The sequence below is a fragment of the Corapipo altera genome, unplaced genomic scaffold (genome assembly GCF_003945725.1).
Source record: "Corapipo altera isolate COAL_440 unplaced genomic scaffold, ASM394572v1 22b, whole genome shotgun sequence".
NCBI lineage: Eukaryota > Metazoa > Chordata > Aves > Passeriformes > Pipridae > Corapipo > Corapipo altera.
This window is the reverse complement of record NW_020884876.1, coordinates 11,558,105-11,580,254: the sequence shown is the minus strand read 5'-3', so window position 1 is coordinate 11,580,254 and position 22,150 is coordinate 11,558,105. Positions and strand designations below refer to the sequence as shown.

The following is a 22,150-nucleotide window of genomic DNA, read 5'->3' as shown; positions in this document are numbered from 1 at the left end:
CAATGTCCTTCTGAACTGCTTTGCAAAGGGTCTGCCTCTTACACTGCCCTCTAAGCCATTCTGATGGAATTTCTTGGGAATTATAGGTTTATCCCTCTTGGCCTGAATTTCAGAGAAGAATAGCATTTCAGGCTCAGTACGCTAGCACATCTCTCAAAGCTAATATTCCTTGCTGGACTGTACAGATTTTCAGCTGTCAGTTTTATGTTAGTTTCTGTATGTTCAGCAGCAGTTGTACAATTACTGCTGCCCTTTCATCCTGTGTTGGTCAGGAGCTGAAGACTACAAGTATCTTGATTTTTGTAGCTGTGTGTCAGGTCTCGTTTCAGATAGGCACAATAGGCTGAGTTACCCATCTGCAGAGTGGAAAACACAGGATGAGTTGTTGACAATTTTTATGCTACTGAAATGGAAAGGAGAGAAGTGGCATGGTTTCTACATTTTCTGGCACAGGCAGACACTGACCTGGTCTCTCCATAATCTCTGTCATTCAGGTAGAGACCTGAGGTTTCCTGGCAGATAAGAAATATGCTCCAGTTCTTTTATCTTATGGTGTCTTTGTGCTGTTGTGGGAAATGAACAATGTGCATTTTCTGTAACACATTAGTTTGTACCACTGCAGCTTGCCTACACATCTTTTCACTCGTACAATCAACAATTTAGAGGTTGGTGGGAAAGAAATTGTGCAACTCAGTATCATGTAGTATGGAATGATTTTTTTTTAACAATCCAAAAGACAAGAGTGTTATTACTTAGAAAGACTAAAAAGCCTTCATAAATCAAAAGGGAAAATAAAAAGACCATTGTTTAACTTAATAATAAGCATCAAATTAAAATTATGCAGTAAGCAGGTGCTTTTCATAGTGTATTTTTTCTCTTGTAACTGAGTTATTATTTTCATTATTTTTTGAGAATTCAGGAATATTAAATGTTACATAAAGTTATAATTGTAATATATGAACAAAGAAATGCTGTGAGATAAAAGTGAAACTTAAAAAAGAGAGACAACAAGCTCTAGCACATGAAAGAAAAACATTTCTTTCCTGGGAGACAGACCATGAAATAAATATGTATCTAGCTGACATTTCTTTGTATCTTATTCAAGCAGAATAAAATTAAAATTATCTCACATGCCTAAAGGCTGCCCTAGTATAAGGCAAAGAAATGTAGAAGGGATTATTTCATATATGCATTTTCATTTACTTTCTTTCTAAGATACAAAAGCAGCTTATTCTAGTTGCTGAGGAACCATTTGTTAAAATAAATCCTTTAAAAATAGAAGACATTTCCACTTAAATATTTTTCGACCCCTTCATGATATAAGTGAATTACTTTTACTAGGGGCAAATACAACTACTTAGGCTGATCTTGGAAAAAACAGAGCCAGGTAAAAATAAAAATATCATTTGTGAAGAAAAGCTATAAATGAATTTTCCTCTTAGACCTTCCTATACTGGAGCAACAGTATCAATATTGAAGGAAAGTATCTAGTACTAAAAGAAATAATTATTTAAAGTAGAGGTAAAATGCATCATCTCTCTAGGTAACTGTCAGTCTTTGCAACCTGGAAGTAAGATAAGTAAGAAAAAGATGAGTGATTTAGTCTAATTTTCTTAATGACACATACAGGAGCAAGGCTTTCAAGATCAGATACATTTTAAAGCAACTATGAGATAAGTGGGCCTTGTAAATTCATAACTGTACAATGTTCGACCAAACTTGGCACTTAGTGGAAAAAACAGCAATGATCACCACTTTAAAAAGAAACACCTGGAAGCATGGCTACTGCTGTTTTGCTCCTGCAAACACTTTGATTTTTAAACAACAGACTGATGGTCAGATCATTTACTCAGGACAGGAGAGGTCTGTGCTCTCAGTTTTGAAACAAATGTCTTCCACTTCCCCAGACAGGGCAATAACCACAAGGGTTATGGCTTCGATTCCTCTGTTTGCATTGTCTCATTGTGCACCATAAAATGCAAGCTAGACAGTAACAAGAGAGTATGACACTGTGGCCTAGAAATTAGAGGTGCTTGGACGGATTCAGGCTCTCAGGGTTATGTCAGTTCATACCTCAGGAGATTTGATGGGAAAATGCCGAATGCACCCAACTCCTTTTTTCTTCTGTAATTTTAAATAGAAGTGAATGCCTTTTCTTAGGCAGAGACTCTGGAATTTGAATGTTTCTGCTCACCCTTTTCAAAGTATTGCAAATTGGGTAGAGTTCACATTTATATAAGCTTTTTTTTTTTTCTTTTTAGCCTAGTTACTCTCCTGCATAGCATGTAGATATTTTTTGTAAACTTCCAATTTGTCTATTTCTTTTCCTGTCTTTCCTGTACAGAGAAACTGGCTATGGACAGGTGAATTCCTGCTCTTGAAGGTCTAGGATCTTGGAACTTAGGTCACTGTACCTATCTGCTTTGGATCTGTCCCAAAATAATTTTGGGGAACTCCTGCCTTGCTCTTGCAAACCTAGCTGGTTATTCCCTATCAGACATGTAAACATAGCCAGAGCTCCCACATGCTGCAAAGTTTTCTGCCTCAGGCCACCTTCTTTTTTCATAGTTTGTTTTTTGCTGTCTGAAGTTACAGCTAGAACAGAATTAGACAAGGCAATATGGGGAAAGCTTTATTACTTGTAACTTCCTTATGAAATAAAATTTGATCTTTCTCTGTAAGTAGAAGCACTCATTTGTATTTTGTTCAGCTCATCTTTTGTGAGCATTACCTCTCTCAACTATGTCAATGTGCAGCTGGGAATTTACTCCCACTGAATTGAATGATTAAAAGCAAGACTACAGTGAAGAATGTTCTGCTGAAAAAGACAGTAGAACATCTACAGAGCTATTCAGCTAATAAGTGTTGGTTCCCTGTGGTGCAGTCTGGGGGAATTGTGGGCTCTTGCAAGGTTTCTATAAAGCATACCAGATACCTGTTTGTTCAAGGATGCTCAGCTGTTGCCTGACCTATCCTCACAATAGCTGAAAGAGAGGTAAAAAGCAGCTGGTTTTATGAAGTTGTTACAGCAACTTTTTATTTTAGTGTTTAGTCACTTTAATTATGCAAGCGACATAGGTTATTGCTAGGATCGTCTGCCTGGGTTGACCACGGAGTTTTGCTTAAATCTCGGATATATATGATATTTTCCTAAATTCCTTGACATTTGTTGCAAATCTCTCAATTTTTGTCAAGAAAATTTCTGCTGTCAGATTCAGCCATTGCCCTCATATTGAAAGCCTGCTTCATAATGTTACCATCTGTCCATTACAGTAAAAGACAGATCTGGCTTTTATACTCAACCTGCAATTTTTTATAAAAGCATATCTTTATTCGTACATTGAACAGTTCTGACATACTGGCTGATAGATAATTACCTCTCCCTCCCCTAAGATGTTACTTTGCTCCAGTAAAAGAAGAAAAAATCCAAGAAATATTTTAATCATATTATGTGTGTTGTGTTTCTCATCTATAATATGCTTCAAATAATCCAGTATGTTCATTCTATATGCAAATTTTTAAAAAAATATTTTGAAATATTTACAGTTACTAAAACTGTAAATCTAGATCATTTAGGTGGACACTTCCTAATATGTTTTGCCCCGTCACTATTTTTCACAAATTTCAGATTACTGGAATCCTTCAAGGAATGCTTTACTTTATTTTATTTTTGTTCTTTGCATCACTGGGAGGATTTTTCCACTAGAAGTCTTTTCAAAGTCCTCTCATTTTAAGGGAAATGGCAAGATCATCACAAGGAAGATGAAAATTTAATGCATATCTATATCTTTCTCCTCATAGATCCTCTGTTAGCTCAGACCATAACATCAGAGAGAAGAGCTGATTTGTCCTGTTGTGAGTGTGTGTATGTGCCTTGAAATGGCATAGCTGCTTTACAGTTTCCATTCTCATATTTCTTTTATACTCTCCCATATTTTTCTCTTCCTGCACGTGTGAATACGGGGAAGACTTATGGTGAAACCCTATATGCAGAAATTTTGTTTCAAGGTAAACTGTCACTGGGTATTTAAGTTTAGTGATAACTTCAGATTTACAGAAAAGTATTGATTATCAGTGCAAATAAGGATGAAAATATCTCTTCCTCTGAAAATCATGTATATTTCAGAGATTCTTTTGGTAAAATAGAAGATTCATTTTGGAAATTTATTTTTGTACCTCTACAAGGGATTTTTCTACCTCCTGCATAATTGTAATCCCTGCAAAAGTATTTATTGGATAATACATTACACAAACTTACAGCTTTCCAGCTGCATTATACATGTTTGCACATCCATTGGAAAATTTTTGAGATCCATCGGACAGGACAGTATTAAAGTCAACCTGAAAGAACACAAAACCCCGTTAAAAATATACCACCAAAATACCATAGAACTGCGCAGGAAGGATGCATGAATACATTAGAGGTAAATAGAAATAGAAACGTTTTCATTAGAAAGCTCTCAAAAAGGATGCATACTAGCTGAACCCATTTAACTCACTTAGCTTAGTATGATAATATGGAAAAAAATTATTGCAGACTTTCAGAAAAACAAGTTTTTCAGTAGGGTTGCCTAACTTTATAAGAAGTCTAAAAGAATGCAGCAACAACGTGCCTTTTTGTACTACAGCAGAGTTATTATACTGTTTCAGTATTTCAAATCCTTGACATAAAATTTACCCAAATCTGCAAGAATTTCATAACATATATCAGCTGCAAATTATGGTGGCAAAGTAATTTATGTGGCATTGTCCTAAAATAAGGTACTTAAAATGTCAACACGGTTTAAGATAGCATTTTATGATTTGGATGGTAAACTGAGATATGCCTGTAATTTTGAACTGCAGCTGTGTTTTATGTTAGTCCTGATACTTCCCGTGAAATACTTCGCAACTTGTGGGCAAAAGAGGTATTTTTACATTTTATATAAATACAATAATTTATCTTCAGAGTAATACTTCTCAATGGAATGAGAAAGAAGAACATAAGAGATAAAGGCGCATGTTTTCCCTCACTGGCCATTTTTAGGTATCCATTCATCATTTGTGGACATTACTGTAATGTCATTAATCAGTTCAGTTGATAGAATGTCCTACAAAAACCTGAGGAACTTGAATTCAAGACCTGACATATAAGGCTTTTCTAGCATGGGAATGCTCTAATCCTCCTCTCTTAAACCCATTACCCTGTTTTTGTCATTGGGGCTAAAGGGAAGTGGGCAGTAGGTGCCAAGTATGGCTGTATATTATTTTATGTATTTTTTTTTTTCTGACCAAATCTTCTTGATTCATTCTTTCCATAATTTCTGTTTAGCCTGCAAGTGACAGAGCTGCAGGGTAAGAGACTGAGGAGGCAAGTCAGATGCAGGCTCTATTCCTATGCTATTAAAAACAGTTGCTAATGCAAAATCAGACTAGTAGGCTGGTAACACAGCAAGTCATCTCAAAGAAGATGCACCTGTATTTTATGCTTCAGTAAATATTTTAGTATTTTCTATTAAGTATTCATTGAATAGGCACTGTAACCTTCCATTATTTTCTTGTCTGAATTTTCAAATGCAATTAGGGGAAGAGACATTAAGGAATGAAAGAAAAAAGCAAATTTAGAAAACTTCTTTTATTTTCTTTGAATATTAACACATTAGCAATTAGCATGTCTCCTCTTGTCAAAAGCTTAACTGACTGAAATGCACATAACAATTAAACTACACGCCAATGGTATGATTTTAAATTTGTTTCAGAAATTGCAATAGTCCTTAATTAAATCATGGCAACATAAACTTTCTGGCTTCATAAGAAACACAGGAACCATCTGGTATCTGCTTTCATCACATCCAATGTTTTCTTTTGTAATTTAATATTATAATATTTCTCATGTTTGAGGTTTTTTTCCCCATTTCACCTGGGCACAAACTTGAATTCTATTGAAGTTGCAATCCAAATTTGCCTCAGTTGAGCAGTGGGGTCTATATCCTGTGTTGCATGCATCTGAAAGGAGTAGGGCAAGGGGGAGGAGCTACTTGATTAGGGTGGAACAGCTGCCAGTGCCTCTTGGAGTGACTTAGACAGTCTGGAGATAATTGATTTAGATCTACTTTCTACTTGAATCCAGAGAAGGAATCCTTTTAACTTTCTTTCCATCTGTTTCTAGTGACAGAATACAGGTTGTGACACTGAAGACTCACTATGTTCCTAGAGTGGCAGACGAACCTCCTTTTGAATATGAAATGCCCATAAGAATTTTTACCCAATCCTTTCTCCCTGTGTAGGCTGGAAAAGATGCTGCCCACTTGCCTTGGAGGGAGGGAGGAAAGAAGCTGTCTTGCCACTGATACATCCATACAAATCACAAATGTTTGCTTTTTTTTCTGGTATAAAAACTGTTCCTGATATATCTTTAAAGAGTCTGATTGCCCATTAATTAAGAGTCATAAAAGCGTACAAAGTAAAAAACTAAGTGGACAATAGTATATTTATTTTGAAAAGTGTAACATTTTGCACTGCTTCAATACCAAATCTATACCATGTCTAGTGGGCCATTAGCATACTTATATCCAATATATTTCTCATTAGATTGAGTTTTTGAAGACAATGGTAAAATGCCTACTGAGGTCTGTATCTGTATCAATAAAAGTGATAAGAATAGAAGAGAAATGAACTATGATAACTAGATTTTGTCAATACTTATGATTTCTGCTTATAGCTTCTTAAACCTTTTCAAAAGTTTGATTTCCACTTTTCTCTCCAACTCCAGCAGTAAGTGACTAATCTTTAAATGTCATACTTCCTCAAACAGATCATGTTTCCATGTTGAAGGGCAACTTCAATATGCAAAAAGGTGAAAGAGAAATAACGTTTGATTGTCGTGACATTGAAGGCTACAGACTGTGAAACTCGTACATAGACCAACACAGATTATAATACTAGAGGACTGCTTTCTCTGTGCAGTGTCCTAGTTCCTCTAGGCTCAGTACTTGTACTTTAAAATGGGAAAGATACTTTTCTTATTACTTTTACTATGTGCATGCCTAATGAAGGATTATTTTTTAATTTAGTATTAACAGTAATGTTGACAAGGTCTGTGTTCAGAACTCACGTATGATACTTCCGCATGACTAGCAACTGAATATATCTTTTAGCAATTCTTAGGTATACTTTTGAGCTTCTATCTGAAAAAATAATTTGATTAGAGACTTACCTGATGGAATAAAGTACATTTCCATTTTTGAAAATCCGCAACAATTTATTATCTGTTGTAACTTCATGAAAGTTGGCACCTTTTTCATTAGCAAAGAACAAATCAGGTTTCCAAATTGAATCCAGCATGGATGGATCTAAATCTAAAGAGTCATCTGGATATTCACTGTATGCAAGGCGTGGATCATTCCAATTCTGACGGAGAAAGATGTTCACTCGGTAATCCTGAATGAAAGAGAAAACAAGCAGAGCTTTATCAAGCATAGAGATTTAACTTTTATTTCATTTCTTAGCCATGTAATCCCCTGTCCATCTGTGGATGACAACAGAATTACTTAGCTGAGTGCCAGAATGATACCTATTTGTATTAGTGGGGACACAATGGATAAGAATAATGATGCATTTCAGGACAATTGAAAAAATCGCAAGATAAGGAAATCCAACCTCCATGTACAGTTCATAAAATTCCATATAACTCTACCCCTACCACAACTTTGTCTTGAAATCAAAATGAGAAGCATAAGAGTTTTATGGAGTTATGTTTTTCTGCCCAAATCCTGGCAAGGGCATTCCCACTTCCCTCTCTTTGTCAGTGAGAACCTGTCCCACTGTAAGGGAAGTTAAATTAATTTATTTTTTCTCTCTCTAATCCTTACATATTTTAGAAGCCACTAGGCTTTCTCTGCCTCAGTTTGCTATTGAAAACTGTATGAGCAGTAACTTGCCATACAGCAGTCTGAGGAGGACACAAGTTCCTCCTCTGTTCAAATACGGTGGAGATCATACAAGTCCTTATGAAAAATTAGCTTAGTTACATGTGGAGGCACAGACAATCCTGTCTTAATCAAGGGTGCTTTTATAGAGAAGACAAGTGGAGTGTTTCAAACTTCTGGAATTCCTTTTGGAGCTGTATATACTTTCTGTCAGAGATGTCATATTTATGGCTGCACACCTAAAACTTTACCACTCTGAAAAATGAAAATATTTGTTTTTAAATAAAAGTGAATATTAGCATCTCATTATGTTGTAGTTAAAACTAAGACTGAGCATAAGGACATAGGAGCTATATTTTTATTGGTAATAATATAATTTTCCTCATTATTTGAACTGCATTAATGAAAAAAGAAAAAAATAAAAAAGAAACAAAGACATATTAGCGGCAGAAGGGAAAGGGTACTGATTGTCAGACCTTACATGACATTTCTGAATGTAACAGAAGTAAAAACATCACTTCTTTATGGTTAAAAAGGGAAATGAAAATTAATTTTAATAAGAATATTTTTGAGTCAGAATGGGAAATGAAGTGTGCAGGACTGAGCAATACAATTTGGCCAATAACTAAGGGCACTAGTTATTACAGGTTAGAATAACTAGTTAAAACCTCACTGGTGTAGAAAGCCAGTGTTGTATCAATATTGATCTTAGGAAACTTGGAACATGCAACCATACAGTTGTGAGAATCAACCCAACAACAGGAACTTCAATATGCAACATTTACTCATGAGAAACAGTTTTCCACATATGCAGCATCCTGCTAGTTTTGTCAATTTAATTATTCATCTTGAATAAGGGTAGTTGAATATGCAAAAACATGTTTATGAAGCGTTTGTTTCTTGTAATGAAAAAATACTGCACATTTTATAGAGAAAGTCCCAGTAGAGGATTTTATATTCACATAAGCTTATAAATTTTCAAGACAAAGAAATTGGGTGTAAAACTACACCTGGAGAATGAAATTAATTCTGCTTTCAACAGACAGGAAAAAGGCTCTCTAGCCAAATGGAAGCATGCAACATGAAATGCCATGTGGAAGAAATGTAGGATTTGCTAATCAGCTGTTTTAAAAATATAAAAATAGTTAACTAATTTGTTAAACACATACACCCCAATCTCCTTCAGTAAAGAACTGAAAGACATTTCCTTTCTTTTTCATCATGGGTAATGACAGCCTCAAGAACCATACAAAGTTCTCATGAGAAGCTGTTAGTATTTTTCATAATTAGCAGCATGGCATGATAAAAACAGGGCCAGGCATTTGTACTTTAGAGATGTAGAAACAAGCTTCTGTGTTTTGCTTGCTTCTAAAGTAAGTCAAAATTCTTAGACAAGCTTGTGCTTCAGTGTTCATAGAACTGAATTTTTTAAAGAGGGCATGATAATCACTGAAATACCCTTATTTCTTTGCATGATATCCCAAATACCATGTAGTACCAGTTCCCTTTCCAGATTCATGTATAAAATCAAAAGGACAGAAAGAAGCAGGATGTGGGAGCAGTGACGGCTCTCCTGCCTTTCTCAGTATGGGAAATCCTTGCACTAAGGAAACACTTACTCTAAACCTGGAGTACTGGGTGGGAGCACTGCAACTCTCAGGACTTTATCTGCACTTCAGCCCAACCCAAGCTCTACGTTTTAATTTCTATAACCTAAGGTATGTCTATTTACTTTATTTTTCTCAGTAGAATATGAACAGTTTATGAATGGGATTAGTTGTAGAATAATCATATGTGTAAAAGAAAACAGGTGATAAATGCATAGCAGAAAGCTGAAATGAAAAAGGAAAATGGACAAAGAAAATGATGGAATCTTTTCAAGGTTATATTAAGTTGTTCTATATGTCAGTTTGAATAAACTTTATTGGTTTAAATTGTTTCCAGTTCTTAAGATGAAAAAAGTCCTGGTTAAATTTCTCATTGAAGCAATTGAAGCTATTTTTCTTCGTTCCTTTAAAAGTCTGACTTAAATTGGCTCTCATTATTCACTAAAAAAAATTCTAATCTATCAAAAGGAAAGAGATATATTCAACTGCTATTTTATGAAGGACAAGTACTCATCATCTCAGTTTATAATTGCACATTACAAACACAAGGCTTAATTGCTTTAAACAAGTAGGGTTGTTTGACGCAAACACAGACACCAGAACCAAACTGCCTGAATTGACTTTTTATCCTACAAGAGGCTTGCTATTCTGATGTGCTATTTGCCTGAAAGGGTGACTTATAATTCAAATAACTGTGACATGGATGTTCCCTGAGGGGAGAGAGAAATCATTTAAGTTGTGGTGACTTCCAAAGCCTTGCTTGTAACCTTAAGGCTGCCATTGTCTGCACAGCTGCTGTACCCTGATTCTACAGAACAAGGCTGCTTATGGGTCTGCACTTGTTTCACCATACCTCAAAACCCTTTAGCCACAGGGTGAACTTTCATAGAGGCTCAGGATACTGTTCATCTGCTTCATAAGGCTCAATAAAATAAAAATTGGAGGTCAGGTAACTGCTCTTTGCTGCCAATGCTGAGGCTGAGGCCATTAGGGACTCCAGTACTAACATTTTGATTAGCAAGTTCCAGCACACAGTGAAATCTGACACACTTAGAGAATATTTTGATTTCTAATTCATGATACTTTTACAGATATAGCTATATTACCATAACATACTGATACCTTAGAATTTTTAGGATTTTTAGCTTTTTGTAGATTTTAATGTTGCTGGGGTTGCTTTAGACCATTACTTTCTCACAGCTTGTGTGCCACATTCCTGAAGCTTTGGCTTAACCATTTTTTGACTCTCTTTTCAAGGCAATAGATTTTAGCAAGGACATTCCATTGGGATGTGCACCTGGACCAGAATAGCAAGAGATAAGGCAGACAAAACAAGATAGAAGGTTGAAGGCCCTTGGAGGTGCTCCAGTGGGGCAGTTCTGAGGGTGGTACCTGGGCAAAAGGATCTTAGGATTAGATATGATAATTACTAAAAGACATAAAAGTGTAAGAATTCTGTATGTAGGCATGTGCCTTTGTACTCTATGTACTCTTCATTAAAAGAGCTGCTCTCTATTATATCTAATATTGCCTGGAGAGTCCTTTTCTCCAGATTTTTTTTAGGCAAAATACAGAATACATTTGCACAAATCCTCAAGATATTAATTACCTAACTCTGTTTCTTTAACACATTTTAATATGCAATGTCTCCTTCCAGATATGAGACAAAGATTCCAAAATATGCCTCTCATCTGAACATTGAATATCACCTGCTCTCATAATTTTTGTATGCTGTTATTTGAACAATCATCAAAATTTCATGCATAAATCAGAAAACCCTATCTGTTGCCATTCCAAATACTATTTTGACTAACTTTGACTAATATATCATTCTAAGTGAAATTTACACTTGTCTTTTGCATAATATAGTCAAATGATTCTTCCTTCATTTGTTATAACTCACTGCAAAATTTTAACAAGGAAATCTTACAGACTTTTGAAGAACACTGTTAAGAGTAAAGGTAAGTCAACATAAGCAATATTGTTCTTGTAGGGAACTTTTTTTTTAATCTGTTAATTGTAACTCTTTCTTGTAACGAAAACTCGTTCTCACTGCTGTACAAGAAAAGCTACTATGTTACGGAACACATTAATTGTTTCAATTTTTACTGGTGAGATTTTCTGAAGGTACTGTCTCAGTCTCTGAAAAACATGCAACTTGACACGCTTTTTATTGCTGTCTTGACTGGTATAATTAGACAGGATGCCCTGTGGCATAGTAGTACTTTGTGGTAATAACATCTTTCCATTTTAAATTTATGCATTAGTCTTAAGCACTATGGCTGCACTTTAGGTAACTAACTACTTTGGGTAAATTGATGCAGTTTTCTTAGTTTTCCTTTACATAGCTGAAAATTTCAGACTGGACCAAAAATTATTCAGCTAATTATTTCAATATGCCTTTGATGAAAGGTCTCTAGTATAGAAACTCAAATATTTAAATTTAAGTAAGCCACTCAAATTAACAAATCATTTTCCATGCAGATTGCCAATGCCATTGCAAAATCAAAGTAGGAAAATCTTGAAATTCACACCAACATTTGAAAAATAAAACTATACATGTAATCTGAAGGACTCACTTTTATTTCCTCATGCTTAATAGTTGGAATTCAATTGTTACTGATATTATTTATGGTGAAGCCTCATCTCTAGTCGTGCCTGTTCCAAAGAATATGCAGAAGAAGGTGCAGAAAAGGATGATAGAGGAGTGGACAGGATAGCCAGTTCTGTCAGAGTAGACAGGAAAAGTTCGATTTCTTTAAACTGATAATGTAAAGAACTTGAATTATGACTTAATTAATTACTTGATTGCCACTTGTAAATATATCAAAAGGTAAATACTAGAGGGAGAAAACATTTTAAATCTAAGGACAAGAATATCCTTCCTTAACTTTCAATAAATTGAGGCTGAACTGAGATGGTTCCTCTTTTTGGTTATCATACTAATAAACTGGTGATATTTTCGTTGGTATGATTTATTATAGCAAATAAGGGGACTCTATTTTTTATTACATTTTGCACTATTACTGGATTACTGTGTACAGCATAAGAAGGACATGGAATTGTTGGAGTAAGTCCAGGAGAGGGCCATGAAGTTGATAAGAGAACTGGAGCACCTCTGCTAAAGAGATAGGCTGAGAAAATTTGGGCTGTTCCACCTGGAGAAGGGAAGGTTGTGTGGAGACCTTACAGCAACCTTCCAGTGTCTGAGGAAGGCCTACAGGGAAGCCAGAGAGGGACTCTTGAAAAGGAACTGTAGTGACAAGGTAAGGAGTAATGGGTACAAATTGAGGGCGGGAAAATTTAGGTTAGATACTAAGAAGGAATTTTTTACTGTGAGGTTGGTGAGACACGGGAACAGGTTGCCCAGAGAGGTTGTGGATGCTCCAAACCCTGGCAGTGTTCAAAGCCAGTTTGGATAAGGCCTAGAACAACCTGGTCTAATGGGAGGAGTTCCTGCCCATGGCATGGGGTTTGGGATCTTCAGGGTCCATTCCAACCCCTTAACATTCTATGATTCGATGATTACAGGCCTGAACTGCATCTAGAATAGCACATACGTGCTGTATGGCAGTTCAATTAGTGAGTGAAAACCAATTACAACAAGTTCCATGCTCCATCATTAACTGTAACTCATTAATCTGTCAAAGATTTGCTGTAGCAGCTAAAGAGAAATTAACTGTGATTTAAATCAATTGCTGAGTACTTAACTTTAATTGGCACATCAAATCTGTGTCAGAGTACAAAGGTTTGACTAATGCCAAACATGCCTGACATCATACTTTTCTGTATGAAGAGCTGCAGGGCATTCACTACAAGAAGCAACGTAGATAGACTGTTGATTATGATAAAGAATTTGTCTGACACAGAGAATCCTTCCTGGTGATCTGTTGTTGGATATTTCCATAGGTAGAATCTCTCTTTCCAGAACTAAGTATGACCTTATTGCTCTGACTCTGGAATTAGGAATAGAGAGGCTGAGAGCTGAGAGCAATTGCAGTACTGCACCACTCCCTCAGTAAGAGCAACTTTGTGAATTTTCCAGAACCACAATTCCTTCCTCAGAAAGCAATGTCTTCATCGATGGGCCTCGATAACTGTCCAGCAATACTCATATTGAAGTCAACAGAACTAGAACTTACTTAGAAAAAACTGGCTAAAACTAGTACTTCTGAATTGCTACCTGTAATATCAGATTTCTCAGACTCCCTTACGAAATCAAAATTCAAAGTTCAGCAAATAAATTTATACACTACTGTACCAAGTGCTCTTCCTAGGTGTGTCACCTGCTTTTCATAACCTTGGATTCTGAAGTGAAATGGCTTCTGCTAACATTCTGCCTTGGACAGATGAATGTTGCTCATTTTCTTTTCTTCTGGGATGAGTAATAGCTCATTTGCCATCACTTTGAATGGTTTGGAGGATGACAATTGTTCTGCAACTACTCCGGTTCAGTCTTTGCCTTACTAAAAGTTTTTATCCAACCCATAGCTAAAGGAAGAAGAATATAGTTAGCAGTTTCTGAGAGAACTCCTTGATTTTTACCTCTTTTACTCCCTTGTCTTTATTACCAAATATCCCAAATCAGTTTAATTTGACAATATAATATAATATCTAGTTATTTTCTGTAGGTCTTAGGATGAAAACATTGCAAATGAACATATTTAGTTAATTTTAGTGTTGAATTATTTTGCTGAGTTTATTTTCAGTAGCAATACCAGATTTTAGTTTCTCTGCTCACAAATAATCATCAAAAGTCAAAAGTAGTTAATATCTAGGATATTTATTCTGAAAAATATTAATTAAACATAGTATTAACATACTGTATAATAATGTTTGTCATAGTTCCTACTGCATGTCTTAGAATATTTATTAATAAAAGACTCAATATACTACTTCCATATTTAATGGCAGCTATGTGTTCCCAACTCCTAAAGCATGACACTAAAATCATATATTGCAACTTGTTCAGAATAATTGCTTTTTAAGCTTTAGCTCAGGAGCTTTAAAAATGTTTGCACTTTCAAGCAGTAATATAAAGGATTAGATGAAAATGGACATGACAATTACATGAACAAACAACATGCACTAAGCCTCTGTCTTCATTGGTCCTTGCCAATGTTCTCAGTTGACAAAAGAGTCTGGTTTATTTTCTTGAAAAAAATGATATGCTCCTGAAGAAGTTTTTACTCTAACAGGACAAGGTACTTCTTTCTAAGTGAAAATTTAAGTTTTTCTCAGATCACTAATTTGTTCCCATAATTTTTTTCTGCCATATAGTCCGTGTTGTTATTAATGACTTTTATGTTAGCACTTAGAATATGACTGGCTTCAGTTAGTAACTGAATTGGCTAATAGTAGCAAACTTTACTGAAAACATGTATTTGAAATCATCCTCTGTTTCATCTGGTCTGGGAAACAACCAAATTAGATCCAATACAAATTTGAGAATTCCATATTAATTTTGCCTGCTGCTTTCCTTGTGTTGGTAGGCAAATATGACATTGCCTAGAATAGTGTAAATAAGGTAAAATAAAAGGTAAAACTAAACTAGTTCAAGTCCAGAAGCAGGGCCTGGTAACTTCCTCAGTTTAAACTGCTAAAATGGGCTATGAGAAGGAATAGATCTGTACTTTAAACAAACTTGATCAGATATGGGTTGACTTTAAATTTATCGATATGCACGAAATGCACCAAGAGGTCTATCAGGAAAATAATGTTGTTTTAGAGGTTTTATGATGACACCATGGCAACACATAAAATTTAATGTGGATTTGAACTGTACCAGTACCGAGGAGAAAGGGAACAATTTGTTTTTCTAGACAAAGACATCATCTAGTGGGACTTGAAAAGCCCTGAGATATTTTGCCTTTTGGCTACTGGTTCACAAAGATGCATGTCTCCTGCAATTCTGTGATATGTCTACCATCCTAGATAACCCAGGGACTCTAAGGGATTATTATGGCCACACTAAATGCACTTGGACAACTAAATAAAACTTTAACAAATACAAATTCCATTCAGTATCCATTTGCTAACCTGTTCCTTTCATAAGCAAAATAACTTTGTGAACAGTGCACGTCGGTCCAGATGAGTAACAAGGGATAAAGAAGAAATGTCAAGCTCATGGGCTTCCAGTAGGTCCATGATGAAGATGGTGCAAATAGAGGTAACTCATTGAAAAGCAAATCTAACCTTATTTTGGTAGATCTCAAGTCCTGTGGTTCATAATACTACAGTAATACCAGAACAGTAGTCACAGACACAAATCTAAAATATTTTGTCCATGTTTTCCCATGCTAGGAAACAGTTTTGTTACCCTGTACGGTCTAGTATAAATATTTAAAAATAAAAGTAAAACTATCCAAAATTAATGAGATAATTAACCAAAGTACAAATATATACTTTGAAAACTGTTGTTACACATGTTTGTAGTATATATTATATCATTTTAGCAAGACATGCAAATCATGCATTTTATATATTCAGTTTTCTGAAACTGTAGAGTAACTGGTTTCATAATATTCACAAAAATAAGGAAAAATATATTGCAAACAAGGGAACTAATAATGACTGACTAGAATCATCAAATTTTCAGTGTTCTATCCCTTCAATCCTACCAGAAGTCAAGTAGCTAAACCCTTATTCAATTTAAATCTTCTAAAAGAAGATAGAGGAACTAAAAGAAGATTGTGAGAGATCCCGTGTATTGTAGCTCACAATGTCTGTAGATGGAAAGTAGACTAGAAATCTTCTTTAGCTTATCCTGTTATGCCAATAAATTAGCTGTCATATGTTACTATACATTTACATTATGGAAATCCGTTAACTGAAAAGGAAATCTAGTGACTGAATGAGCAGGCAATGTAAAGGCTTTTATAAAGACTTCTTATTATTTAGAACAAGGGAGTAAATTCAGATTTTCCAGAAGTGCTTTTGAAAATTATTGTTTTATCATTAAAAACAGGTAAAGAAGAAATAGTGAATATCTACTTTTCCTCAGTTCTGTGTGTTCAATATATTTGCTTTCAATTCACCTGCAATGTCTTCGTGATTGTGACAAAATTTTAGCTCAGTATCTGTTCACAATGCTTTGGTTTCTGACAAGAAATGCCTTGAGGAGGCAGTTGCCTTTTTTTTTTTGGTGTTGTTGTTTTGTTTTGCTTGGGGTTTTTTTTGTTTTATTTTGGGTTTTGGGTTTTGTTTTTGTTTGGTTTTGGGATTATTTGTTTAGTTTTTTTGTTCGTTTGTTTTTTTTTCTGGGAAAGAAAATATGGGATTAAATTTGTTCCTAGGTAGAGTTAAATTTTAAACCTTGATGCTTGCAAGTTGGGATCTTTCTGAACTGTGGAGAAGGCTACAGCTTGTTTGGGTTGAGGTAGAGTTAGTTTACCTCACAGTGGCTAGTATGAGGTTATGTTTGGACTTGTGATGAACACAGGGTTGATAACATAGAGGTGTTTTTTGTTATTTCTGAGCAGTGCTTCCACAGAGCCAAAGACTTTTCTGCTTTCCATACTGCCATGATGGCAAAGAGACTGGGGGTGCATAGGAGGTTGGGAAGAGACAGAGCAAGGACAGCCAACACTCACTGACCAAAGGGATATTGTGTACCATCTGGTGTCACGCTCAGTATATATGGGGGAGTGAGGGGAAGGAGTAAGGAGTAAGGTAACCGTTGCACATAATGGACCTGTCTTTCCTGACAACGGCTGAACACCTACCTGCCCGTGGGAAGTAGTGAATTAATTCCCTGTTTTGATTTGCTTGCATGTGCGGCTTTTGCTTTCCATATTAAACTGTCTTTATCTCAACTCACAAGTTTTCTAGCTTTAACCCTTCCAATTCTCTCCTTGATTCCACTGATGGAGGAGTGAGAGAGTGGCTGTGTGGTACTTGTTTGCTGGCTGGAGTCAAATCATGACGAGGGATTTTTGCTGGCTTTGCAGTGCCAAAAGCACTTGGATGAAGTTGTTGAGAAATTCAAAGTCTCTGCAAGCTGGAGTGCTAGATGCATAGGAGCAGAGAAGCTGTGACCTGGGAATACCTGAAATTTGGAGAGTGGGAAGAAGGTGACAATCTGCACATCCATGTTTAGAGACACCTGTCTGGTGAATCTAAATGGCAGGGTTGCACTTCCTGTATAAGGTGGATTACTAGCTGAAGGGACAAAGGGAGGTCCTTGGGAGTGAGAAGACACAGAATCCAATTTCTCTGCTGTAGGAGATGGCTGCTGCTGCTGAGATCCATGTAATAAGTGAGATTCTGAAGTCATGAGGATTATTTTGTGCAGTTGAAGAAACGAAACCGTCTGAGAGATGCTGAGTTTTGTTTTTGTGTAAATTGGTATTAGAATCTAGAAGGATTTAGGAAACGAAAAAAGAAAGAGATCTGGCACCATTGTTATATTGGCAGTAATGACATCGGACAGGGCATTAAAAATGCATATCAGACCACACTTTCTGTGATCATATTAGCTTTTAAACAAAATTAAAGCCTGATTCACAAGTCTCATAATACTTCTTGTTCTACCAGCTGTTGATGACCATAATTGATAACAAGCTGTGCATTCTCTAAGGAAAAAGAAAAAGACTATGTAAAAAATGGATCCTTACAAACTCCTTTGATAAAATATATGATTTTACTGTTTAATTTTAAAGTATTATAAAATATTTTCAACTTTTTTTTTAATATATGATTTAGGATATATCTCTGTACTTTGGGAATATGTATTGGGTTTTTGTGGTACATTTAGGTAGTGGGAGAGGGATACAGGGTGGTTTCTCTGAGAAGCTGCTAGAAGCTTCCTCCATGTCCTACAGAGCCAATGCTGGCTGGCTCTGGGACAGACCCTCCATTGGCCAAGGCTGAGCCAGTCAGGAATGAGAGTAACACCTCTGTGATAACATATTTAAGAAGGAAAAAGAAAAACTTAGGGGACAGATGAAATTGCAGCCAGAGAAGAGTGGAACATGTGAACAACTCTGCAGAAGGTCAGTGCAGAAGGAGGGGCAGGAGGTGCTCCAGATGCTGAAGCTGAAGTTTCCCCTGAAGCCCGTGGTGCAGACCATGGTGAGGCAGCTGTGCCCCTGCAACCCATGGAGGACCATGAGGGAGCAGAGATCCACCTGCAGCCCATGGAGGAGACCCACACTGGAGCAGGTGGATGCCCAAATGAGGCTGTGACCTTGTGGGAGGCCATTGTTGGACAGGGACCTGCTGACCCATGGAGAGAGGAGCCCATGCTGGAGCAGGTTTTCCTGGTAGGACTTGTGGCCCTGTGGGGGACCCACACTGGAGCAGCCTGTGCCTGAAGAACTGTATCTCTTGGAATAATGACCCACATTCAGTAATTTGTGTCCAACTGTCTCCTGTGGGAGGGACCCCACAGGCAGCAGGGGAAGGACTTCTGTCTCTGAGCAGCGACAGAAACAACCTGTGATGAACTGACCATAATCCTTATTTCCCGTCTCCCTGCGCTGCTGAGAGGGAGGAGGTAGAACTTGGGAAGGAGGGAGGGGTGGGGGGAAGGTATTTTTAAGATTTATTTTACTTTTCATTATCCTGCTCTGATTCTGTTAATTAATTTCATTAATATCCCCACTTCAAATCTGTTTCGTCCATGATGGTGATCAGTAAGTGATCTCTGCCTGTCCTTATCACAACTCATGAACCCTTCATTGTATCTTCTCTCCCCTGTCCAGTTGCAGAGGGGAGAGATAAAGCAGCTTTGATAGGTACCTGGCATCCAACCAGAGTTAACCCACTACAGTCTTTTGAGATAAGGCAGTTTACTAAAGCAAAAAGGAAAATAACAAGGTGTATTCTCTACTTCCCATTAGCAAGTAGTGTTTGGCTGTTTCCTGGGAAGCAGGGCTTCAGCACATGTAGGGGCTGCTCCAGAAGGCAAACATTGTATATAACAAATGCTCTCCACTTCCTCCTCCTTTCCTTAGCTTTTATATGGTCGTTTTTTATAAGCTGATGTCTTATGGTATGGAATATCCCTTTGGTTAGTATGGGTCAGCTGGCCTACTTGTGTCCCTTCCCAGGATCTTGCCTGCCCTCCCTGTCCTGCCCCTCAATGGGAAGGGAGAGTGGAGGAGAGGACTGTTGAGAGACAGCACTGATGCTGTGCCAGCCCTCCTCAGCAGTAACCAAAACACTGTTGTTTTATCAACACTTTTATAGCTACCAAAGCAAAGAACAGCACTGTGAGGGCTATGGGAAAATAAACTCCATCTCAGCCAGACCCAATGAAAAGAATGAAAATTCTAAGTGTACAGCCCTTTCGTGCTGAGTAATTGCTTTGGCTACTGTAATTAAAAATGCACACCCAGAGTATGCATACCCAGAGTGCATGAAGTACCGAGTATTCAGAATAAAATGAAGACATGAGAACAGAATTTTTAATGATAACTCAAACTTATTCAAGGAAAGAATTTCAAGGTTAATGCTTAATGTAAAACCTTTTTCCTGGGAGTTTTTCCAGCGCATATTTACTAGACTCAAGAACAGAAATTAGGAACAAAGGTGACAATCTGAAAATACTTTGTTTTCTTAATTCAAGTTCCATCAATGATTTTTCTAAAGTCAACTGCAGCTTCTGCTTCTGTAAACAGTGTTAGTAAATTTCAGATTCATGCAAAACTGAGGGAGACAGGCTATAGTCTTATAGTGATAGATGGGGATTTATGGACTTAACTCCTGTTAGCTTTAATGGGAGTTAAGGAAAAAATCCACCTATATCATGATGAGATTAACTTCCATCTCTTAAATACACATCATGAGGCAGCTACACTAAAGATATTTTCAAAAGTATTACTTTTGGCTTAGTCCTTTTATTTTTTTTTTTTTTTTATAATATCTTTACATCGGTATCTGTGTTCTTATAATTTTAGGAAACACCATGAGCTACATAATTATAACCTCAAAAGAGTTAATATTCTTGTATGATTGCAACAAAATATGAAACTTTATAATGAGCATACCTCATATGATGTGAACAGAGCTATGCAGTGATACCACAATCTTATTTTCACATATCCTCAGATTTTCTACAATAGTGACTGAGTAGCATGCAGCTTACAGATTAGTTATCTCCGCAGTTTTTTCTGGGTAATGCTGTAATTGCTATACCAGGATATAGATTTTTAGGAACAGCCTACCTCATAGCTGCTCTTCAAACAGGTTGAAAAGACTAATATAAAAACGTGAAAGTAAGTAAAAAAATACTGGAAGGGATAGAAGTAGTGCCATGGGCTTTCATAGTGCAGTGCTATAAAAGTCATGGTTTTCCCTTTAAGTGAAAAAGAGCAGTCAAAGAAAGAAGAATCAATACAAGCAAGCATAGGGAAGTGGAAATAAGAGGTGTGAACTGTTCTCCAGCTTTGCTAGAAGATCAGTTGGCTGTAGGTGAACAAAGGATGCAAAAAGGGAGACCTCATCATAGTCTACAACTTCCTTGAGAGGAGAAGAGGAGGGGTAAACAATGATCTGTTCTCTGTGCTGACCAGTCACAGGACCTGAGGGAATGGCCTGAAGTTGTGTCAGGGGAGGTTTAGGTTGGATGTTAGAAAAAAATTCTTCACTCAGAGGGTAGTTGGGCACTGAAACAGGCTCCCTAGGGAAGTGATCGCAGCACCAAACCTGACAGAGTTCCAGATATATTTGGATGATGCTCTCGGGCACATGGGAATGGTCCTATGCAGGACTATGACTTGGACTCAGTGATCCTTGTGGGTGCCTTCCAACTCAGCATATTCTGTGATTCTGTGATTCTGTGTAAATTTGACTAAAGGGTAAGTCTCCCTTGGAATGAGAATATAAAGATTCTGGAAGAACTTTTTGTAAGGTTGTAAAGAAATCACTCAGGTTGAGGCAGCACTACAACAGGCGATGCTGCTCTTGCAGCAGCAAGAGCTTGCACTGATGATGTAGGAGGTCACTTCAGGTCTTCTGTTGCTAATAGTTGCACTAAGTGTCTGCGGGGAAATGAAAATCTTTGTCTATAAATTGAGCTGTTCAGCTTTCTGTATTGTACAAAGTGCCTTGTAAAATCTTCAAGATTGCTTGTTAAAATGGACCAGAGAGAACAACAAAATTATTAGTTCTAGTATGTCTGGAGAATCTCATATTTACCTGTTCTGGTAAATATTTATCTATTTTAGATGAAACAGAACTATTACTTGTAGGCATAGAGTACTAAGGCAACAGTAGGCCTGGATTCAGTTTTTTCTTCAAATGAGGTTAAAAAAAATTCTGATTTATTTTCTTCCAAAAAAACTTTGAAATAAATTATAGGTCACAACCACACACATGAATCCAGATTACAAATCAAAACAATTGGAATAGGAATTTTAGTACTTCATTCTGCATTAAAGGCATCTGCATTCACAAAAGGATCACACCTTTATAGTGTTTGTTATACGATTGCACTCAGTGAAAAGTGTCATTTTGAAATTCTACTTTACTCTAGATACTTGTTATTATATTTTCAGATCTATGAATTGTTCATGCACAGAATATAGCCCTTCTCAGTTCTTGATTCACTTTTAAACTTTTATTAATACTGCAAATGCACACTAACAACAGAGTCAGATCCTCTGCGACAGTTCATTCATCTAAAGGTATTGA

At 36.6% G+C, this 22,150-nt stretch overlaps 1 protein-coding gene across 4 annotated transcripts in view; it reads right to left on the bottom strand.

Annotated features, from left to right (window-relative positions):
• Window positions 1-22,150, bottom strand: part of GLRA3 (glycine receptor alpha 3) — an 86,243-nt gene that overhangs the window by 30,344 nt on the left and 33,749 nt on the right. For all 4 annotated transcript variants that reach the window (XM_027636053.1, XM_027636054.1, XM_027636056.1 and 1 more), the window contains 2 exons: window positions 7,196-7,419; window positions 4,259-4,341 (listed from right to left, as the gene is read on the bottom strand). In XM_027636053.1, the coding sequence (XP_027491854.1) occupies window positions 4,259-4,341; window positions 7,196-7,419 (307 nt within the window). The remainder of the gene's footprint in view (window positions 1-4,258; window positions 4,342-7,195; window positions 7,420-22,150) is intronic.